The sequence below is a fragment of the Pelodiscus sinensis genome, chromosome 15, assembly GCF_049634645.1.
Source record: "Pelodiscus sinensis isolate JC-2024 chromosome 15, ASM4963464v1, whole genome shotgun sequence".
Taxonomy (NCBI): domain Eukaryota; kingdom Metazoa; phylum Chordata; order Testudines; family Trionychidae; genus Pelodiscus; species Pelodiscus sinensis.
The window spans coordinates 31,533,852-31,557,087 of record NC_134725.1 but is presented as its reverse complement, the minus strand read 5'-3'; the positions used below and the strand labels follow the sequence as shown (position 1 = coordinate 31,557,087).

At 44.8% G+C, this 23,236-nt stretch overlaps 3 protein-coding genes and 2 pseudogenes across 11 annotated transcripts in view; 3 read left to right on the top strand and 2 right to left on the bottom strand.

The window, feature by feature from the left end:
• MPHOSPH9 (M-phase phosphoprotein 9) overlaps positions 1-4,950 on the bottom strand; it is a 73,114-nt gene extending 68,164 nt beyond the window's left edge. For 2 of the 6 annotated variants that reach the window (XM_075898551.1, XM_075898554.1), the window contains exon 1: positions 2,851-2,989. The gene's annotated coding sequence lies outside the window, so the exon portion shown is untranslated. Of the gene's footprint in view, positions 1-2,850; positions 2,990-4,831 lie in introns of those variants that run through there. The other 4 variants (XM_075898552.1, XM_075898560.1, XM_075898557.1 and 1 more) reach the window with 4 other exon arrangements.
• MTRFR (mitochondrial translation release factor in rescue) lies at positions 3,175-22,235 on the top strand. 4 transcript variants are annotated; one of them, XM_075898561.1, is made up of 3 exons: positions 3,175-3,307; positions 11,406-11,560; positions 14,372-14,709. In XM_075898561.1, exons 1-3 carry the CDS (start codon positions 3,244-3,246, stop codon positions 14,582-14,584), a joined length of 432 nt encoding a protein of 143 aa, XP_075754676.1. In that variant the 5' UTR covers positions 3,175-3,243; the 3' UTR covers positions 14,585-14,709. The 4 variants fall into 4 exon arrangements, with proteins under 4 accessions (XP_075754676.1, XP_025035830.1, XP_025035829.2 ...); XM_025180045.2 differs by lacking the exon at positions 3,175-3,307 and adding an exon at positions 5,016-5,130; XM_025180044.2 differs by lacking the exon at positions 3,175-3,307 and adding an exon at positions 16,468-22,235 and having other exon boundaries at positions 11,294-11,560; positions 14,372-14,608.
• Positions 15,189-23,236, top strand: part of LOC142818508 (uncharacterized) — an 11,809-nt pseudogene continuing 3,761 nt past the window's right edge.
• On the top strand, positions 15,940-22,235 carry LOC142818507 (uncharacterized; annotated as a pseudogene).
• Positions 18,707-23,236, bottom strand: part of CDK2AP1 (cyclin dependent kinase 2 associated protein 1) — a 25,407-nt gene continuing 20,877 nt past the window's right edge. Inside the window, exon 4 of the mRNA XM_006113723.4 lies at positions 18,707-18,846. Within this exon, the coding sequence (XP_006113785.2) occupies positions 18,779-18,846 (68 nt within the window). The 3' untranslated portion in view covers positions 18,707-18,778. The remainder of the gene's footprint in view (positions 18,847-23,236) is intronic.

Here is a 23,236-nt window from a genome sequence, read left to right as displayed (position 1 = left end):
CCAACCCTACCATTTAACCTTAACCAGTAAGCCTCATCTCTTCCCGAGTCCTGTATCTCCCATCCCCTTTCCCTGAGTGCTTACCCCCACACACCTCTTAGCCCCCTGCCTTTAGTGCTGCACCCCTTTACTCCCTACCCTGAGCCCCACAAGAACCTGGGCAACACAGGGTAAATCCTCTAGCACAGTGGTTACCAACATTTTGATATTGGAGACCGGCAAACCCACTCACAAACTTTTGGTGGACCAGTAACTTTTATTTGCATATTTGCATATTTATTACAAAAATGACAAATATGCAAAGAAAACATTACCAGTCTGCCAAAATCCCAGCCCCCAGTGCCAGCACCCACCAGTCCACTACCCCCCCAGCGCCAGCCACTGATCCCAGAGTCCCCTGCACCCGACCCCCCAGTCCCAGCTTCCCGCCCTCAGAGCCACCCAGTGCTAGCCCCTCCAAACGCCTCAGTATCTGTCCCCAGCTCCTTATCACTCACCATCACCAGACTCCCAATACTTCCTGTTTCTAGAGCCCCAATGCACCCAATCCCCCCACAGACTCCCCCAGTACCAGCCCACAATATTAGCCCCATCCCCAGATCTCCCCAGTGTCAGCCCTGTCCCCACACACACTACTATCTCAGCCTCCAGAGCCCCCCAACACTAGCCCTGCCCCTGGAGCCCCCAATGTCTACCCTACTCCCCTCCCCTAGTCCTGCACTGCAACCCACACTGCTGTCTGCATCTGGCCCAGAAGCCAGAGGACTACGGCCTGCCTGGGAACCTCTGCTCTAGTATATAGAGACATAGAATATGATCTCACCCAGTCAATCAGTTCACCTCCTCCCTGCCCCCCTGGAACAGGTAGTATTAAGAGGTAGAATCATAGAATCATAGAATAATAGGACTGGAAGGGACCTCAAGAGGTCATCGAGTCCAGCCCCCCGCCCTCAAGGCAGGATCAAGCTCCGTCTACACCATCCCTGACAGATGTCTATCTAACCTGTTCTTAAATATCTCCAGAGAGGGAGATTCCACCACCTTCCTTGGCAATTTATTCCAATATTTGACCACCCTGACAGTTAGGAATTTTTTCCTAATGTCCAATCTAAACCTCCCCTGCTGCACTTTAAGCCCATTACTCCTTGTCCTGTCCTCAGAAACCAAGAGGAACAAATTTTCGCCTTCCTCCTTGTGACACCCTTTTAGATATTTGAAAACCGCTATCATGTCCCCCCTTAATCTTCTTTTTTCCAAACTAAACAAGCCCAGTTCATGAAGCCTGGCTTCATAGGTCATGTTCTCTAAACCTTTAATCATTAGTAAATTGGTAGTAAATTGAATGACCAACTCATTTAAAGAGGGCTTGCTAATAGACAGCACTATGCTGCAATCAAAAAGTAAGCTGCTGTCCAGTTCTGGGCCTTCTTAATAGAATATTTGTTGACAATATTTGATCTTGGTTAAATAATAGTCAACTAGCCAGTCAACTGATCAGCTTGGCAAAGCACCATCTTCTTGTCCACAACGCAGATGTTAACATATTTAATATTGTTATCAGGGCTCAACAAATAGTGTAATCTACTCGCCTGGGGCTGTAGAGCCGGCGTGGATTGATCTGCTCATGCGCAGAACCACACGGCTGGTGAGTGGGGCTCGCTGCCGCTCGGCGACCCCTGATTATTATAATGTATAATATAATAAAAGAATCAGGCAATAACTCAGCTAACATAGGGTACACTATTTTGGTTGTTTCTGTAGTATAGATCAGCTCTTAAGAGTCCCCAAATACTGATCTTCCATTCAGTGTAGAAACACTAAATTAGATTAATCAGCAACATTAGCCCTTCTGTGTTTTCCCTCATATGGACTCTTGCAAGTTTTTTTAATACAAGTTAAATACCTATGAGAGTAAAAATATGGAGAAATGCACTGCATCTAAATTATTCTTTGACCTTTCAGTATACAAGACCTATATACACATTAGACCTTGGCTTTTTAAAGATCCTTCTTAAAGAAGTACTAGGCCATAACAGAGACACAATTGATCACTGAACTTCATTTGGGAGAATTAAACCACTTCAGCTATGCCAGTGCTTAAGAGTGTAATCAGAAACTTCCAAACTTTTTCAGTTTTAGGCTAGTCTCAATTTTAATTAAATAGAAAGATGGCAGGAAACACTCCTGGACTCTATTTTTACAGGCCAACGTACAGCACAGAATAAATGATAGACCCAAATAAAAAAAAAAAAAAGAACTAAAACATGTATGCTGGTGAGTTACCACACTAACACCAGCACGTTTACAGTTGGGATTACCCCCTCATATGAGCCAACATCTAGAGCCCTTTGGCCTCCAGTATTTTACTCTCCCTTCAAGCCCTTCCTCTTTCCACTGCTTCTTCTCTTTCAGGCCTCCAGCTGCCTCCCATCCTACCCTGCCACTGGGCCACCCCCCAAGATTTCTAACCCCTCCCCACTGGCTCCTCCCATTGCCTCCAGCCTCTTCCCCCCCACGCTCCCAGCGATCTCCTCAGCCACCTGCTTGTCACCCCTGCTCTCCACTCCCTCCCCCCGTCTCTCTTCTCCCCTACTAGCCCTCCGCCCCTCCTCCCTCCGTTCCAATTTCCCAGTTCAGGCTCCGCCCCTCTTCTCTCATTGGGCGGCTACCCTGTTGACAGACCTGCCGCCCGACGATTGGCCAGCAAGAGCTGGCTGTTGGGGGCGGGGTGGAAACTATAAAGGAGAACGTCTCGGATAACGAGGGGGCGAAAGCGGCTATATAGCCACATCCCTTGTCACTGGGCGCCTTCTAGGCCAGGCCCCGTGTCTGGGAACGCTGAGCCCTCACCTGCATCGCTGCGTGTCCGGAGGGAGGGGTGTCCTGGTTTCAGCACAGCTTTCCTCCGGCGACCGTTAGGCAGTAAACAAGCGGCAGCCGCACTCTCCTGCCTCGCGATTGGCGGCTGGGATTCGAACGTTGGGGGGAGCAGAGGGCACGAGAGACGGAAGGGGGGACCCCTCGCGATGATTGGTTGTTCTAGCCGCGCGCCAGACGCAATCGCGCGACATTATTGGCTGAGGTGCGGGAAGTGTGCTAAAGGTCCAGCCCCGCGTGCCGATTGGCAGGTGCGGCTGCGCGCCGCACGAATACCCGGCACACGATTGGCGGCGGAGAAGAAGCGACCTTAGGCCCGCCCGCGGCTCAGGGATTGGCTCCTGCATAGCGTGTGGGAGGCCCGGCATGCCACGCCGCTGCGCTGCCCACGCATGCTCACTGACGGATTGTGAGGGCTCTCTTGCGGACGGTAAGTGCGCAGAACGCTCACGCAGCCGGAAAAGTCTTGCGCGTGCGCCGGGGCGCATGCGCACAACTGCCGCTAGGGGTACTGTTGCGGGGCTGGTGCTCACCCTGACGCGCCCGTAAGTAAGAAGGGCCCCGCCTGGCTCTTGGCGGCGACTGGGCGCGCGCCTGACCCCGAGCCCCCTGGTACCGGGCCGGCCCTCACGCTCCAGCTCTTCGCCCGGAGGGCGGGGTATCAGGCGGCAGGCAGGGGCCTAGCTGGGCACGTAACGCAGGAGTCTCCCCTCCCCCCCCCTCTGCCCGCCTCGCTCCAGCCTCCCCCTAGCTGGGCACGTAACCCGGGCCCCGGCTCGGCTCCTAGCAGGGGGGCGGGAACCCAACAGCCCAGGCCCCTGTCTCCGCCCCTGCCGCTCTAGCGCTCCCTCCCCCGTTCCCGCAGCTGGGAGAGAGCCCAGGGACCGCACCCCCCCGTCGCCTCCCTCCGCGCTCCCGCAGCTGGAGAGAGACACCTCAGAGGCCCGGCTCCCAGCCCCCCACCCCTTTCCTAGCCGCCCCGGTACAAAAGCGCTTCCAGAATTCAGCCCGTTTCTCATGGGCTGCAGAACTTCACTTACGGCCTTGATGGATCCCCAGAGATATGCCTGATAGGAGGCAGTATGGGGGCTCAGCCCGCTGGGCAGTGTGCATCCACAGCACTGAGCATCCTGCTTTGTCCAGCTGCAGACGCCCTGTTGGTATCTCTACTAAGAGAAGGCCATCTGTCTCACTCCCATACACTGGAAACCCAGGTGTCCAATCATACAGCAAGGTGTTCAAACGTGTTATTTATTCCTTTAATTTTGCCTTTCAACTATTTTTTTCCTGTTTTCCCCACACTCTAGCACAGTGATTCCCAAACTTTTTAGTATCATGCCCCCTTTTTGATTTTTGAGAAACCCTCACACACGCCCCTCCCTCCCCCCCATAGCAGCAAATCTTGTTGAGCAAAAAAAAGGGGGGGGGGAACTGACTGGGGGTTAAAAACAAAAATAGCAGTGAAACTTAGAGGGCAGATTGACGGGGGGGGCAGGGCTGGGTCGCCTGGCACCCCCCTCTGGAATTTCTTCATGCCCCCCCACTTTGGGAACCCATGCTCTAGCAGTACCCTAACAAGTGTCCGCATGTGTGTAAAGAAATGGAAGCAGATTTGCATGAACCATAGTTTGAGATTGCCTGAAACTTACCTTATTTTCACTGCTAAACCTAGTCACTGTACTTAAGTGGATAGTACTTTTCTTAAGAAATAGATGCAAGCTATTGCAAGTAATATTTGTATTTCAAAATAAACACTAATGTTTTGGACCAGTTCTTAGTTGCCCCTTCAGACCAACTATTAAGTACATAGTATATGTGAAAAAAGATACCAGTTGCTTTAGAGACCAATCTGAAGATAAGGTGCCAGCTCCAAAGATATTGTAATGGGGGTGGGGGAATCTCTCATATATATATATATATATATATATATATATAATGTGCCATAATTACTTACCATGATGAATAATTTCCAGTGTGTGTTAATCAGATCTTGGCCCCTGACAAACCTCTTCTTAGCTGATCCTGCAGCAAAATCATGATGTAGTGCTTTTACTACCACAATGATTTCCTTGACAACTGATATTGTAAGTACTGGATTGTGACTTCACTGCAGGATGAAGCAAAAGGTGAAAACCATCAGTGAAAACACATCTTAAGTCACACAGGAAGTAAGCATTTTTTAATGGATAAGATGACTTGAAAATCAGTAAAATGCTGACTTATGCTCCTCACTTATGAGGCACCTTAACGCAGGTATTACATGTTTTAGAGATGGATGAAATAACCTATAGATAAAAGACTTGTTTAAGATCATACAGTGGGTTATGGTAGAAGAAGGAATACACATGTCCAAATATGCAAGTTGACCACTTTTCTCTCTACTAAGTGAAACTCTTGCTTTTGGGGATATGTGGTGAATGCTGCAGTTAGGAAGACTAATAGGAGAATATTCAGCATATTAGTTTAATATTAAAGAATTAAAATGGAAGGATATTAAAATATTGACTGTTCTTCCCAACCTGACTGCTAGGGCCTCCTGCTAAAATTGATAGTTTTGTCAGATTGAGTTGCAGGATATATTTAACCAAGAGACATCATGACTTCTGAATAGTTAGAAGCCTTTAATCAAAATGGAGTGATACTTCTGTGTGTTAAGTGTGTGTGGAGACTTCAATAATTAAAATCCCCTGTGTGCTGCTGGATGCTATAAATAGGGTATAATAATTGCAGAGCTTTCAAACTGCACAAGTCTCCTGATCTAAGGAATTCAGATAGACTTGACATTTCTAGGACTCTATTAAAAAAAACCTGGGATTATACTGTTTTTATAGACCAAGATATTTCCCCTCATTAAGCTACTTTAAGGGTAGCAAGGCACCTCCCATACTGACTAGGACTAAGGTTCATCATTTTCTCTTTCACGTGTATTAAACTTAACAGCTGTGTTTTGGTTTTGGTTTTTAAAATTATGTTGTGTGTAAAGTGATATCCTGGTAGGTCAGTCTTATTTACATATTTGTTTTTATAGCAAAACATCAAGTGAATTCACATTAGTCTGTAAGCATTAAGGCACTCCCCAAATATTCTCTATTCACATGTGTTGAGTAGCTCAGATAGATAATCTTTTTCAGGTGATTTGTGGGTAGTCAAGTTAGTTTGTTACAGGAAAAAAAACCAGCAAGCAAATGGTCAAGGTAGCACTTTATAGGTTAACAAAACATGTAGATGGTATCATGAGCTTTTGTGGGCACAGCCCACTTCTTCAGATGACTGGAGTTATGATTAGAGGGTAAGGAAACTCGAAATAAATAGGGGGAGGGAGGAGAAAGATGTTCTGTCACCCACTCCCCTTCCTCTATGCATAAATTACACATGCATACTTTATGCATAGAGGAAGGGGAGTGGGTGACAGAACATCTCCCCCCCCCCCCTTCTCCTATTTATTTCGAGTTTCCTTACCCTCTAATCATAACTCCGGTCATCTGAAGAAGTGGGCTGTGCCCACAAAAGCTCATGATACCATCTATATGTTTTGTTAACCTATAAAGTGCTACCTGACCATTTGCTTGCTGTTTTTTTTCCAGGTGAGGTTACTTAAGCAACCAGTTACTGACAGTAGTAACTGAGCTGAAGGAAGGGGACATTTGTTCATGTAATTCATTGCTGCTATGCTTTGAAGAATTAAGAACATAAGAATGGCCATACATAGATAAAATGTCCATGTATCCTGTCTTCTGACAGTGGCCAATGCCAGATGCTCTGCAGGTACATCTGGGGAAATTCTGCTGCACTGCAAATGCACAGAATTCATACTCCCCATAGAAAAATCCCTTTCTGACAGGGAAGCAAAAGGAAGCCACAAGAGCAGCCATGTGCCGCTCCCCACCAATGTTGATGCATTGTTTCAAGCATCTGGAGCAGCTAGTAGAGGGTAAATCACTGGGGGAGCAGGGCTACGGATATCTCAGTGAGTGGCTCCTACCCTGGGCTGGGTACACCTACAAACCCTGGCTGAGTTGGGAAGAATGGGACTTCCTCTTCCTCTACAAGGAGAGGCAAGAGCTGACCCAACCCCAGAAACCTCTTTAGCTGCAGGAAGGGCCATGTCCTCCAACCCTTTCTTGCCCCCATAACTCCTCAGCTGGGGCAGGAGGGAATCAGTGAAGCTGCTTGCTTCTCTCGCCACCCCCAATCCCTCCATCTGCCCAGCCTCTCTGCATCCAGACCTACCTTCTCTACCCAGATTGCACCATTAAGCCTCACCCCTTGCATCCAGAAGCCCCCCCCCATACTAACCTACCTGAACCCACACATTGATAAGCCTAATCCTCTGCACCCAGACCTCTCTGCTGAGCCCCTCCTGTTTGCATCTGGACCCCACTCCTGCACCCAGACTGCCCCCTGCACTCAAACCTCCACTACAACAAGTCCCACCGCACCTGCCTTTGGATCACCCTGACTAGCCCTTTGCCCCAAGATTCCCACACCGAGTTAGCACCTGTCCCTCCATTGAGCCCTCTACACCCAATCATCCTACTGAGTCCCAGTGTGTCTGCACCTAGAACTCACCCATAAACCTTTGTTCATCTAAATTTCTCTTGCACCTGCACCCCCTCAAGCTGCCTGCACCCAGATTGCCCCACACACAACTCTGTCATCCCACATCTAGATCTTCCTACACTAGGCCCTTCCATACTTGGATGCTGCAGGGCTGAGTTTGCCTGCCCCTAGTGTGCTTGGCATGGAGGGGTGGGGCCCTAGAGTATTTCTGGGAGAGTCCTGGTCAGGTGTAACTTTACCACCAAATTCATGTCTAGGGAAGGGGGATGCAGGATGAGCTCTGAGCTCTGTGCAGTCAGTAGTTTTTACTCCCCACTGCTATGCTGGAGCCTCCCTATTTATTTACTGACAATTTGCATAATTTTAAAATAAGTGTGCTGATGGTAATTTTTGTGTTGTCAAGAGTATAATAAGGGAATCAAGTGATCCATTCCCAGCTTCTGGTAAATAAGACTAGGGACACCATTTTTGCCCATCCTGGCTAATAGTTATTGATGGATCTATACTCCATGAACTTATCTAGTTGGGGGGACGGGTTGCAGGTTTTTTATTGCAGAAAGCATAAAGAGTTGCTTTATTATTGTTTCTGTAATGAAACATCACATTCCCATTATTTAGTTTTTAGTGCCACCAAGTGGCCAGTTTGACTTTCTCATTAAAACCACTTGAAACTATTTGTTTTTCTCCCTTCATCCTACCTGGGTCGATTTATTGCTAGTTGAATGTTAACTTTTATCAACTGCATTCAGGACATACCATTCACTTATTCAAGCAATCATTCATTTGAGCCAAATAAGTAAATATTTAAAGCAAAACAAATACATGTTTATCATCTTAACATAATGCCCAAATGAACAATGTTATTTGATAACACTAGAAATCTGAAGTCATTTATGTATAGATTAGGAAATTCAGGCCTATAAAGATCAAAACCATGACCAGGAGGGATGACCTCTAGGGGGTCAAGCATTGTGTTGCATAACCTATTTGCTCCTTGACTTGCTATTTTAAACTGTTACTCTCTATTTTGATGTGAAAACACTTGTGATGGGTGAAATGGTTGGGGGTAGACACAAAAATCAACTAATGGCATTACAAAGGTTTGATGTCAGGAGCAACGTCTGGCAAACAGCAGACCACAAAAGAATTCAAAATCAAGTGGATCAAGTTAATAAACTGATAAATTCAGTCAAGTCACTGCACCATGAAGTATCAGCAAAAAAGAAAATGTTTCTTCCATTACTTTAAACATTAGAATGGGAACCAAGGATAAAAGTCTCAAAACTATAGGAGCTATTAAGATAATGCTTAGAAGTTTTACAGTAGAGAATAAAACCTGTCTGAATCAAAGTGATCTGGTAACATAAATTACTCTTGTTCATTGATCATGCTGATACGTTTTTAATTCCTAGCAGCTTGTTTTTGCTTAGTCTGAATTTAGATATTTAAAGACTGACAATGTTATTTTTTATCCCAAGATGTTTTACATAAAACTGATATTCCCATCCTCCCTCATAGGGTTATTAAAATCCAGCAGTGAAATGCTGCCATCTCTAGGCTGGAATAGGGCAGATGTTTAGCACCGCACAGTAGAACAGGAAGCGAAGATTAATTGTAGTTTCACTCAAAAAAGGTAAAAGGCAGGATATATATTCTTTTGTTAGATATTGGCCAAAACATGTTATCACCCAGAGGATTGTGAAGTTGTGTGGGGGTGTCCTTAAGATAGAAGCCACTCAGCTGGATGAGGCCTTGACACCACAACAGAGTATTGATTTTGTACAGATTTCAGTAAAGCGAATCACGAGCAACTATCACTTTCTGTAGCCTCTAGATGTTGCTTCGTCTCCCAGACAGCTATAGAAAATGCATTATTTTCTAGCCAAAAAAAAAATCTTCTCAAGCATAGGTTCATTGCTGTAGCTTCACTAATTTGAAATATTACTCATTAGCTAAGCTTCCTGTTGTCTGCAAAAAAAAAAAAAAAAAAACACATTCGGACTCTCTGGGTTACCTTTGATATCGTAACTCCAACTTTCTTATGGGAGCCAATCTAATTTTCCTAAGTGATCCTTAATATGCAGAACCTGTGGAACATTTCCTGCCCTCTTTGGGGTTCTAAAGATACTAGAAACTACTCCAGCTTTGGTTTCATATATCCCACTTCTAGAATCATTGCAGTTCTTAGGGCAGATTTATCCTCTTGTTTGTGCTAGCTTGGTGAGGAGAGACTGTGGGGGGGAGATGAAGTGTCTGCAGTCTCACTTCATTACAGAGCCAGGGCAGTTGAGGAAGTTGCTAGCAGTGGGTGGAGAGAGGGATGGTCAGAGCAATGGGGGATGTACTGATTCCTCCACTAGCAGAGTTATATGCCTTTGTCCTAATTTAGGACTGCCTCCACTCACTAGAATCTCCACAGGAGGAATTGCCTGTATCTATAATTGACCCCCTTCAGCATGAATCCCTGTAGGGCTGAGAGAGAAGTGAATTACATTTCCCTTTGTTAGCAAGACTGAATCAGGACTCAATGAGCGTTCTTCCTGAGTAAGGATTTCCAAAGAAGTCACTTATGTAGCCAGGTGCATAGCCTTCTCTTTCCATTAGATCTTTACCTCCTTTTCTAATACACTTGAACGTCTTTAATCCAGCAAATCCTGGGAAAAAGGATATGATGTATTAAAGAATTTTCTGGGCCAGAAAGGGTGCTGAAGGGTCTGGACATGAGGATGATGGGGATGGAGCACTTACCTAGTACCCCCTCCCAGGGATACACCTAGCTCCACAGCCCATGGTGCTCCCAGGCACTGCCACCTACTGCTATGGGAGCAGTGGAGGTAAGCCTCAGGAGAAGCACCTCTGCACTGCCATTCCCCCACTGGGGGAAAGCGGAAGCAGTAGTGCCTAGAGCCACTTCCTCCTCCCCCTACCAAGGTCCATACTACAAGTGTTCTCAGATTAGGGACACCCCTAATATAGAGGTTGAGATATATATGGGATAATATTCAGATAATTGATTTGTTATGCCAGGATTTCACCCACAGTCATAATCCAAAACTATTTCCCTATGTGAATGGTGTTTGAACGATTATTTACATTAGATTTCTAAGTCAAAGTGAACTCAAAAGAATGACGTGCGCCATAAGTTATTTCACAAAGTTAATTGCATCATCATCGCCCTTTACGCCCACTGGCATATGGGCAGCTACTACTAAGGTCCTCCACTTCTGTTTGTCACTGGCCAGCAGAAGGCTGTCACACACAGTTGAGAAGGAATTCTTTTTTGTTGTGTCCGTAATAAAAGGCTTTTTCTAGGTCAGGGTTTTGAGCCCTGAGCCAAACTCCCAATCCTGGAGGATCGGGTGCATGCTTAGCCTGGCTCCTCCCCCCTTGACCTTTTCGGTTTGGCTGAACCTACCAAAAGCACTAAGCTCCCGCCAGCATAGCTCCTGGGATCATAACACACAAGCTGCCCCACCTTGACAAGGCACGTGCACATAGGGCAGTAATTGCATCCTAATACTCATATTTAGAATGTGAGGATTCTTTGTGTTATTGTGTTCAAGTGCCACTTAACAGCTTGATTTTGAAAATTAAATAGTCACTAAGTTAAAGCAGAAAAACTAAATAGATGCCTTACAGACAAAATAACTTTGACTACTGTAAACACGTTTGTTGCAACTTCATAACATTCATTTGAAATATTTAGCATTCAAAACATGACACATCTGTGACAATGTTACATAGCTAGTTTATAACATCTTTTAAAATAGTGGGCAATATTAAGATAAACTAGATCATGTTAAAACATTTTCTATTTCAGGTTTTTGTCAAGAAGAAGTTTTGTTTCCATTTCTTTATGAATGCTTCAAGTTTGTTTCATTCTACAATAAATACATTGGCTTGGAGGCCATGGCTTTGGAGGCAACAAAAGTTTTTATCCCCCCAACTGGCTATACCTTTATTCCCAGTTGCAGGAAAGAAGAATTCTTGTGATCTTCTTGCACTAAATGAAACAGACTTAGAAGAGCAGTTTGTAAGAGGTGATGGCCCAGGAGGCCAAGCAACTAATAAGACAAGCAACTGTGTAGTTCTGAAACACATTCCATCTGGGATTGTAGTCAAGGTAATTCATTTGGTTCTATTAAATGACATTGTGCATCATCTTTACAAAGACCTTCCTATTTTGTTTTGTTTTAAGCACCTTCTTTTCTTCCCCTTGCTGCCTCTTCCTCAGAAGCGGTGGGTGGGGGCGGGCAGGGGAGAGGGGAGGAAGCGACTAGTTAAAGTCAAGCCTGCCTACAGTGCACTATAGCAGATCATTCACTATAAAGCAGTCAAGAAGAATTCAGCAGAAGTGTTTCACCCCTTCCCCTCCCAGCCATCCCTCAGAACAAGGGATGTTAAATTTAGATGTGCAGCGCCGCACATTCAGCAGGGGAGTCCCCAGCTGATCACAGGCTCCACACGGCTTTGAAACACCATGTGCAGCCTGATAGAGGCAGCAAGGGGGGAGAAGTGACTAGTTAACTAGCCTGTCGACTAGTTGTTCACATCCGTACTCGGAGCTACCTGAAGCATGCCTCATGGGGCTCTAGTGGCAATTTAAAGGGCTTGAGGCTTTCGCCATGTTAGCAGCAGCTGGGATTTCTGGGCCCTTTTGAATTGCTGGAGCACTTGCCCTTTCCTCTCCTTCCCCCGTCAGTAGGCCTGTTCAGCAGTGCACGATTGCCATGTGCATTATAAAAAGATTCAACTTCCTCTGCAGGATTAAGTATTGGCCAGTGATAGGATATTAAATTTAGATTAATAGGCTAATCGAATAGTCTATTGCTACATTTCAAAGGTGAAAGCGCTATGGAGAACACAGGGCCAGCGGGGGACTCAAGCATTTCAAAGCCCAGCTGACCTTGGGCTCCACACAGTGCTGCCACTTTGAAGCATCCTCTTTTCTTCCCCTTGCTTCCTCTTCCTCAGAAGCGGTGGGTGGGGGCGGGCAGGAGAGAGGGGAGGAAGCGACTAGTTGTCAGTTATTTGATAAGCATTTGCTTATCTGACAGTCCAGCTAGTCTTTCACATCCCTAGCCAGTGGCAGATTTGGTGAATTAATTGAACTATGTCACTAGATGCTGTGGTTCTGACTTCAGTGTATAAGTGTTTAGAATTTAAAGAGCTAAATGATAGCATGTGAGATTTTGTGTCAGTTTTTGGTTTTGGATGGGAGTTTTTGTTTGGTTGTTTTTTTTTTTTTTTTTTTGGTGAGGCCACACTTTCATGGTACCATTAATAGGAAAACTAGGCAAATATTCAAATATTATATTTAATTAAAAGAGTCCTGAAATTTTCCTTTTCCATGGCTGCTGTTAGCTCTGTACTTTATCATCAGTGAGCTTTTCAACATTCTCTATTGCAAGACCGGACCAGGCAAGATATAGTCTGTGGGCCGGATCTGGCCTGTCAAGTTGCTGGATCCATCCTGCAGGCTGCCCTGGCTGGACTTTCAGGAAGAGAGCGGCCAGCTTCTTTAGAGCAGCTCCATGCCCCTTTAAACAAATTTTGCTGGGGGTGGGGCAGCACATAAAGCCTGTAGAGGGCTAGAGGGTCCAGCCAGCCATTTTGAGCAGCTTGGGGCTGCATCAAGCAGGGAGTCTGCCTCAAGTTCCTGCAGGGCTGCTGGCTAGGAACTTCCTAGGTAAGCCCTTTTCTCAACTCCCTCTTCTAGGTCACCACCCACACCCTCTGCATCCCCAACTCCCAGGTCACAACTCCCTCCCAGACCCTGCACTCCCCCCTCCTACAATATCCCCCAGGCTAGAATCCTCTCCTGCACCTATATCCCCTTTTGGACACTGCAGCTCAGTCCCCTGCTTGAGATCACAACCCCCTTTTTCACTCAGACTCCCTCTGAGACCACAGCCTCTCCTGCACCCCAGTCCCTTACCTTGAGCTCCCTTCTGCACCCAACATCTGGCCCAGACCCTGCACCTCCCCATAGAACTCAGAATTCTTGGAGTGCCCCCCTCCCATCAAAAATTATTGCGTACCCCTCCTGCAAGGAAATGTCTCAATTTTGTATAGATGGTGAAATAGAGGGATAGAGCTTAATTGACATTTCTAGGGTCCTGGAGCTGATAACAGAAGTCAGGAATCCTGGCTCTTCTTTTCCTTTTACAAGTGCTAGATGAGACTACAGATCCATCAAGTGATATATACTGAGCATTCCTACTCCTCCTTGAATTACTACTGAGTAAAACTAATTTAAGCCCCTAGGCCTGCTGACTGGGCGGGGCTGATTAATCACCTGTGAAGCTGTGCTGCCCCCCAGCTTAGAGGGAATGCTGCTTGCAAGACATTTTTGTTCAGAAGTAAATCATATGAATGCAAGAGCAACCTTCAGGTCTACCAGTGAGAGAGAATTAAGACAAAAGTCAATAGGCAAAACTACAAGAACTCTTAAACAATAAATGCTATTTCAAAACACCAATATATCATTATCTACTGGCTGCCAGAAATGGTATGCTCTTTACTGCTGTAGCAGAAAAAGAGTAACTCATTTAATGTGGCTTTTAATTGAGCCACTAATTAAATTAATAAACATTGTAATTGTTGTAATCATTTCTGAATGTTACTACATAAAGAGAACACATTTCCTTTAGAAACTGTCAAGACACAAATGTGGCTTATTTCCCTGTGCACTTTCCTTTACCAATATGAATTTAAATATCGGAACTACTTTTTTTCCTAGCCAGTAGATAAATAAAATTATAGGCTAAGTATTCAACTTCTTACTCATGCAAACAGTTTTAAATTTTAGTATTAGTTTGTATTAATAAGGATTTTATAGGATGAGACTTTATAATAGTATTACATGTTTAGTAAAAGTTAAAGAAGGGAAGTGTAGAATAACCAATTAATTTACAATAAAATATCTTTTCAGTGTCATCAGACTAGATCAGTGGAGCTGAACCGACAGAGAGCCAGAGAAATCCTACAGCAGAAAGTTGACCTCTTTTACAAAGGTGAAAATAGTGACATTTTTAAAGAGAAAAGAACAGCTGAGAAGAAAAAGCAAGAAAAGAAAAGAAGAGCAAAGGAGAATCTAGAAAAGAAAATGCACATTAAAGAAATGCAAGAATCAGATTCCAAATGAGAGGAAATGATTTGGCTTGTCAGGGTAAGAAGAGAGAGTTTGTTACTACCATTGAAACACGTTAGAAGTTTTCTGACTTAATACTGTTATAAAGTTTCATAATAAAACACTGTTAAAATGTTGAATTTGTGACCGGGTATTAGTGCACAGCTCAAGCATTTAGCCCAATGTTAAGTCATATATTTCTTCATCTTCTACTATGGACATCCCAGTACTCTCAGATTCAATGTAATCAGTTCATTTGTGCCAAGTTGAGGACAGGTGTGGTAAAAAAAAAATAAGATCCATAAAACAATTAAATGGATGTTACAGGAAAATTCCTGTATAATTAATGGAGGGAAAAAAAATAAACTCAATCTCCTTTTTAAAATTACAGTAGATTGGATGAACTACAAAAAAATGACCCTGGTTTTAGGTAGGGATTGTCAATTAATTGCAGTTAATGCAAGCAATTAACACAAAAATTAACATTCTTTTTTAATGAAAATTAATCAACCTGCTCTTTTTTCACCCTCTTGATACTTACTGTACTATACTGCTTGGGGGACACTGGCACAGTTCTGTGTTCTCATGATCTGGAGTGATTAAATATCAGAAAAAGTGAATGGAGGAAAGTAGCAAGAGTTCAGGTCTTTTGAATAGGAAATTTATTTTAAAAAATCTTTCAGATGGTTTTCTGGGTAAAAAGACAGTTCTCTCTTTTGCAAGGCTGCAATCCAATACCATCAAAGTACTTCAAGTTAGCATGTATATGGTCCTGCATAATATGCTTTCACCTCCAATTCTTGTGTTAGATAGCCCATCAACAGCAAATGAATCCTGCCAGCCATGACAGTAGGCTTACAGAGTTTCAAAGAATCGCCCATAGATCAAACCAAATACAATATCTTAACCAACACTATTGCAAAGTAGATAGGTAAGGACTGCTGACCACTCACTCTGCACTATAAATGACAGAGGGCTAAGAGATGATATTTCAGTTGCATCTTCCAGTCAGTCATATCTTGCCCTCTCAGGATCATGAATCCATGACCTACATCATACAAAAATTAGAGTTGGAGCTTCTGAAAAATATTATAAGAGTTGCTTTGATTGGTGATCACTGGACATTCTTGAGCAGTTTTGGCATCATAGCATACCAAATGGATGCTGTATGTGTAATGCTAGCAGACCCTGGTTGTCATCAGGCAGAATCAAACCTGAGACCTCTGCAGCTTCTACCATATGAGGTAAAAGCCTGCTGGCTAGCAGCTAAGGCTATAGAGCTGACTCCTTATTCTTGCTGCATATAGTCTCTGCTACTAGGTGGGTGTGGGTTACATGAAGACACTGCAATCATTCGTTTTAATGGTAACATGCTGAAATGTGCCGAGCATTTCTTGGATATTGCAAAAGAATGGAATATTCAAGAAAAGGTAATATTAGTACTGACAGTGCATGTAAGAGGATAGCTGCAGTCCGTTATTGTCTTTTCAATTCATGACATGCATAGCTTAGTCTGCAGTGATTCATTAAGTGCTCAATGATGGCAGTTTTTGAAAATTGAAAAAAATTAGGGAACTTGTGGACCATTTCAAACACTAACCCAGAGTTAGAAATACAATAATCTGTAAATGGACAGAAACAACATGTTGTACAAGATACTTCAACCAGATAGAACTCCACATTGGATAGGTTTGAGTTCATGCTTTGAAATAAAGCCACTATCACAACCACATTAGCTCTTCCAAAGCACACAATCTATTAGTGTTGACAGGTAGTGATTTTGAAAACTGCAAAAGCTAGAAACACTATTTGAGCTTCGCAGATTTATGACTAAACGCTGTGGGGGGAAATTTTGTCTCCTGCTCTGTGGTTTTACCAGCACTCTCTCATATATTTAGTGTTGGGCAGTCTGCAGTGATGACCCAGCATATGTTGTTCATTTGAAGAACACTTTGACTACAGATCTGACAAAATGAAAGAAAGTACCAATATGAGATTTCTAAAGATAGATACAGCACTCCACCCAAGGTTTAAGAATTTGAAGTGCCTTCAAAAATCTGAGTGGGAAGAGGTATGGAAAATGCTGTAAGAAATCTTAAAAGAACAACACTCCAATGCAGAAATTACAGAACCCGAACCACTGAAAAAGAAAATCAACCTTTTGTTGGTGCTCTTTGACTTAGATGATGAAAATGTGAAAATGAAGGTGTGTTGGTCCGTGCTGCTTTGGATTGTTATCAAGAAACACCTGTCAAAACAAGAACCGTCATTCAAATGTTTAGCATATCTGACAATGCCAGCTACAACAGTGCCTTGCAAAAGCCTGTTCTTATTTGTCACCTGAAAGTGAGAAGTAGGCATACTTATCTCCCTTAAATGTAAATAAATGTTTGTCTTAGTAATTGGCTAAACAAGAAGTAGAATTGAGTGGATGTGTAGACTTTAATGTTTTACATTGTTTTGTTTTCTTGAGTGCACTTATGTAAAAAGATTCTACATTTGTAAGCTGAACTTTCAGAATGAAGAGATTGCATTACAGTATTTGTATGATGTGAACTGAAACTGTTTTTTACAGTGCAAATATCTAATAACTATAAAGGGCACTGTGCAATTCATATTCTGTGTTGTAATTGATATCAATATTTGCAAATGTCGAACATCCAAAAATCTGATGTTTGAGTGAGATTAATTCCAATTTTTTTATTATTTGAAAGTCCTAGTGTTTTTAGACCTCTTTGTCAAGGGATAAAAGATGTGATAACTAACAAAGATGTGGAAAATACTGTAGGTTGAAAGCTACTTCTGTGAGTTCATTCATCTGGACCATTGTTATACAAAGTGTCCCCTTTCCCAAATCTCTTATTATCCTCCAACATCTGTAATTTGCATGATCCATCTTCCTTTTTGGGGTTTCATTGTCCAGTTTCAGCATTCAGTTTCACTGAGTTCACCTTTCAGAATTATGCTATTGTCTGTACTATACCACAAACACTCGAATAGTTTCACCTCAGAAAGGGGCTTCATTCTGTTTTTAAACATTCCCCAACTTTATTTGAATAGGGAGCATCTACTCAGTTGTATTAAAGATGTTGATTTAAAATCACAAGGGAAAGAGGTGATCTTCCAGCTTAATGGAATGTAAAAAAAGTGTCAAATCACATCCCTTGAACTTTCCATTCCTACACATACCCACTGGCTGCTATCATAATTCCTAACCTCCAGCCATGAAGGGAGGGGAAGAGACATTTTTCAGCATGGAGTTCATAGTGTTGAGAGAACTGCCAAGCACTTTTATAAGTAGTAATGGAGCTGGCAAGTAGTAGTCTTACATGCTTCCTGCGTGACTGACTGCATCAGGTCAGCACTATGAATGAAACATCTCCAGCAGTCTGCAACCCTGTTCTCTAGTCTATTCTTGAACTTGAGGCTCCTGTCTCCTGACTACTTTTGTACTTTTATCATAAGGTTGATTAAAGTGACCGGACATAGTTTTAATACAAATTGTTAATGAAAATAAGCTTTATTACATCAAGTAATAAATACATACAAAGATGCAAATAACAATTTTAGTAATTTATCTAGAATTTTGTTTTTTGGCAAACTTACAATTGAAATCTTCAGCCTTAGGATGAAAATTAGTTATCTGGGATCTTGTTATTGTCTGTTAGGTTGCTCTATCTTCTTTATTTATAACTCATGCACTTTAAATGGACTTCAAAGCACTAACAATCATGCAAATGCTTATGCAAAAAAAAGGTTATTTCTAAGCAGGGTCTATGCTAACTGAGTACAGCTGACTAATAGGTAAAACATGCTACCTCTGCAGTTATTTTTTTTTTAATCCTTAGAGCTTATGTCAAAAGGTGAAAGATTGACCATGTCAGGTTAAGTGAATATAGTCAAAGAAATAAAAAGAATGAGACTGTGGCTGGGAAAGAAGGGAACTGAAGTATAGTCTGTGGGAGAGAAAGCACCCTTCTGCATGCAGTTTTAGTCAACCTTTCGGGAAGAATTTGGGGAGTTTAACATCTTAAAAAATGCAAAACCCTCAGTAAATTGAAAAATCTTCTCATTCTTAACTGTACATTTTCATTAGGGCAAAAAAAGGTAAAACATTTAAAATAAAAAAAGATTTATCTGAATGTTTCAAAAGGAACAAGTGTTTTTTCTTCATAAAGAGATGGAAAGTCTTGTAACATAATTAGTAGGCTAGGATCTTGCATTCCGTTCAGTCTCAGCCAAGCATTCCCGAACTAATCCTCTGGCATGAATGATGCCTGCAAAAGAACGGTAGATTTTTGAAAGCATCAGATTAGGTAACCGTTGAAATTCATCAAAGTGGTTTAATATTTCTGTCCTAAAACATCTCTCAATGGTGCTGCAATCTACCATAGCAATATCCTTCAGCATCCAACTGCAGTTAAAGTAAGTGAGCTTGGTTCTCCGAACTGGCATCTTTTCACAGATTAACACCATCTGTGAAACTGTGTGAAACTTTACTTAAAAATGGGTCCAGACCAAAACCCCAAATCCACATGTGAATTTCAGATCCACATTCAGAGAGGGATTTAAACACTTCAATTCAGGCGTATTGTAAACTGCAAATCGTAATTTTTTAAAAGGGTCTTGCATACTTCTAATTTGAAAATTTGCTAAGAATATTATCATAAAGCCTGTCCAGCAAGTAACTTTTGCCTTAAGAGGATGTCTCTCAACTCACAGCCATAACTGTCAACATGCCCTGAAAGTCAAAGTCTAAGCTCCACCAGTGTTAATGTGAGTGTGCTAGCGAACATCAGCCACCATAAACCTTGCTCACATTTAGGTGACATGAACTAGACTTTTCCAAAGGAGCTTACTTTTCTTGAGTTTTGAAAGTCCCAGCCTTGGTACTTAAAACACAACTGGCAGATCTAGATTAGCGCTATCTAAGTTCACAGCAGGGGAGTCTGAGCTGGTGTTTGAACCAAGGGAGATTTTGGCATCACTTGCCCACTGCAGACAAGACCACAGTCTGGCACCAAGGTTTTAGGGCAAAAGAGAATAAATAGATTGGTTTCTGCTCAGAGCTTACCACTATTGCTTCTTAACTGGGTGGAGGAGTTGCTGTTGAGCAGCAGGAGGTGCTTGGCCTCATCACACTCAAGTACATTCCCTCTGAAGCACTGTTAGCCATGGGGCTTTAAGGTTACAGAGCAACAGCCAATGATTGCACCCAAAGGAATAATTTGTTTATTAAATAACAACACTTGAATATTTAGGGATACAAGGGTTTTCAAAGGGTTAAATATATGTGCACATTTGGAAATTAGTGCCTGTACATATGGTATGCAATAGGGATGCAAGTGAGTACTGTAGCCAACTATTCACATTCCCTGGCCCTTGCTGTCTCTGTATCAAAGGGTTAAAAGTTAGTTCTGCCCAGCATGGTCTCTGCAGTGCCACCTCCCCCTCCCCAGTGCAGTACTGCCTCTGTCTACCTGTGTGCCCAGCTCCTACTACGTTTAAACTGCAGAGACGCATCAGGAGTAGCTCCTTGCACGAGCCAAGACTGAATGCTTCTTCCCTTATTGACTAAGCGTGTAGTCAAAAATTGTATCAACCACACAATTAGGAAATTACCCCCTCTTAACATCTTTAGTACGCAAAGATACAAACTCAAAGCAGCATCTTACATATTGTGGCAGGGTGCCCAGTTAATGCAGCAGAGCTACCCTAAGACAAGTAGAAAACTGAGAGTGTTAATGGATTTCAAAGTGTGGTAGGCTGTGTGGCTTCTAAACGGGTGAAGCAAGAAACAGAAGTCTCCTGCAGGAGGAATGAATACTCCATCGATCATATAACTTCCTGCTTCCATGCAGGATTTCCCAAGCCCAGTATCCCCTGTAAGCTGTGCACTGTGCAGCTGCTCACAAGAGATTCAAATGCTGCCTAGCTGAATAGCAGACTGCCCACAGCTAGGATTTATGTTTCTATTTGTGGTGCACAGTCATACATGCCTCAGTGCACATAAAATTATTATTTTTCGAGTGGTTGCTCATGTCCCTTCGAATCAGGTGTGTGCACCGCATGCACCATGTCTCCGGAATGTTTTCCCTAGCGGTACCTGTAGCGCCGGCAGGGCGCCCCCTGGAGTGGCACCGCTATGGTGGAACATAAGTACCCCTGCAGGTGCTCCCCCTCCTCAGTTCCTTCTTACCGCCCATGACGGTCGTTGGAGCGTATGTCTCTGTTAGAGTAGTTAATGGTTCCCATTTCTCTTAGTGTTGCAAACAGTTCAAATTAATTAGTTGGCAGTTCTTTGTTTTTTCCTTCTCCCCCTTTGGGGGTGAGGAATGCCTGGGCCACAAGGCTTTAAGGCTTCCGCTGTACGCGGTAAATTCATGCCCAAGGGAGACTCTCACGATAGCTGTTTAAAGGGTTTGGGTGAGGGTCAACTAGCAGACGCCTGTAAGATCTGCAGGTTGTTCAAGCCGCGCACAAAGAGGGAGCGGGACTCTCGTTTGAAGCTTCTCCTCATGGAGGCGGCTTTACAGCCAGCACCGACTGGACATTCTATGGTGCACAGTGCGCCGGCGTCAACGCGCAACTCTCCATCCTGTGCGAGGACTTCGGTACCGAGGCCTCGGCACCGCTCTCAATCCCCGGCACCAAAGAAGTCAAGGTCTTCGCGGGGTAGGTCTCTGAGCCAGAAGTCCAGCTCCAGCCTACACTGTCACCTTGAATCCCCGGAGCAGACATCTCCGTGTGCTGCAGTGTAGCGTAAAAGAGCTGGACGACCATCAAGTCCAGATCAGCTACCCTCGCATCGTCCTTTGACGCCGGACACTTTTGAGGCGGCGCAGGACCTGATTAGCCTCACTACCTCCCCTCTGTCGTCAGTTGAGGCGGAGAGGTCGAGGTCTTCAATGCCGGGAGCCATGCTGGCACCGGCTTCTCCTCCGCACCGGTTAGATTGGTCGGCACTGGTCACATATGCAACGGGACTGTCCCCTGTGGGACCAAGTACCGCTTGCCCCTACCTCAGTGCCAGTCTCGACGTAGGCCGCCAGGCCTCACGCAGTGCCCGACTGGCCTCGACCCCCATCCGTGCTGGGACCTCTCCCAGAACTGGTCTTGGCTGCCCCGGTGCGGTATTACTCAGGCCTTGTGGCATCGTCAATGGCACCGTATTACTTAGCTTGTGGCACCATCAACAGAACTGTCAACGGCACCGGCATCAACCCTCTTGACCGGGGTGCCGCTTCAGTCTTCGGCGCCGGGCTCTTCAGCACTGCTGCAGGTACCGGCATCGGCCCCATGGGCCATGATGGTGCCGATAACGCCACTCTCTTCGATGACGACCACTACAGCTCCTGCAACTTCTGTCCTGCCTGCTGTGGTGTCCATAGGGGGCAACAACAGGGGCACTTCCTTTGGGGCAACTGGACTTGGGAGTTTCCCACCCGCAACCGGCACCGACTTCGGTACCGCAGTCCATATGCTCTGGATCGACACTGCATGCGGTACAGGGGCCTGTCTTCCCAGCACCAGCACCGTACACCCTCACTGCACGCACACGGGCAAGCCAGAATCTATGGCCAGGTTTGCCCCTCCGATGGTGGCAGGGCACTCGTCATCGGCACCACCCTGGCCTGAGTCTGAATACTCTTCAGATTCTGATGTGGGCTCTTTCAGGTCATAGTCCTCGGGAGTTTTGTCACATCATAGATCCCATTCCCAGCACTGGCGTGACCATTCACACGTGCAGCAGACTTGGCCGCCTCAGCCACATTGGCCTTTTTGGATGCCATGGGCATACCACCAGTGGCAAAAGCCTGTGCCCCCCTCTGGTGTTGAGTGTCTCCGGGCATCGGGCTCCTCCGTCGGCGTCGCTGTCACGACCCCCTCCCTCGCCTCAGAGGGCTGCTATTATCGATGTCACTAGAGATCCGCAGGCTTCGGTGCCAGACCCGCTTCCACACGCAGTGCCGCCTGCCCACCCACCCCCTCCGTCGGGCCCTATGCTGGATCCAGTGCTGCTCCAGGAGTCGTCGTCGTCCTCATCTCCTGACGAAGCGTTAGCAGATCCCACACTGGCGATGCCGACAATAGATGCGCGGTCGCATCAAGATCTGCTCCAGCGTCTGGCTTCCAACCTGGGTGTCCCGGCCCGCTTGGCTTTGCCACTCAATAAGACTGTGGCTAAGATCACTAACGCCCTGTGGCAGACCCCAGTATCTTTAACCCCTACCTTAAAGGGAATCGAGAGACGCTATTATGTCCCGCAGTCGGGGCACGAGCACCTATATTCCCAGCCTGTCCCGGGGTCCCTGGTAGTCCAAGCCGCGGCCCAGAAGGAGAGACTTCCGCAGCCGGGGCTGTCCCCGAAGGCTAGAGAGCCCAAACACCTCGACCTGATGGGGCGTAAGGTGAATGCCACTGGTGGGGTGCAGCTCCGCATTGCTAACCAACAGGCAATGCTGAGCCGATACTCCTATAACACATGGCAGGCAATGGATAAGTTTAAGGATAGGCTTCCCGCCGAGGCACGTTAGGAGTTTGCGGCTATGACCACAGAGGGTAGGACTATTGCCTGTACAGCTCTTCAGAATTCCCTGGATGCTGTTGACTCTGCAGCCCGCACCATGGCGTCAGGTGTAGTTATGTGCCGTGGTGCCTGGCTGC

Excerpts from the sequence above, each read along its gene's own strand:
- MTRFR (XM_025180044.2), top strand. The coding sequence starts at position 11,294 with ATGAATGCTTCAAGTTTGTTTCATTCTACAATAAATACATTGGCTTGG. Across the intron at positions 11,561-14,371 it reads CATCTGGGATTGTAGTCAAG|TGTCATCAGACTAGATCAGT; the intron begins GTAATTCATTTG and ends ATATCTTTTCAG.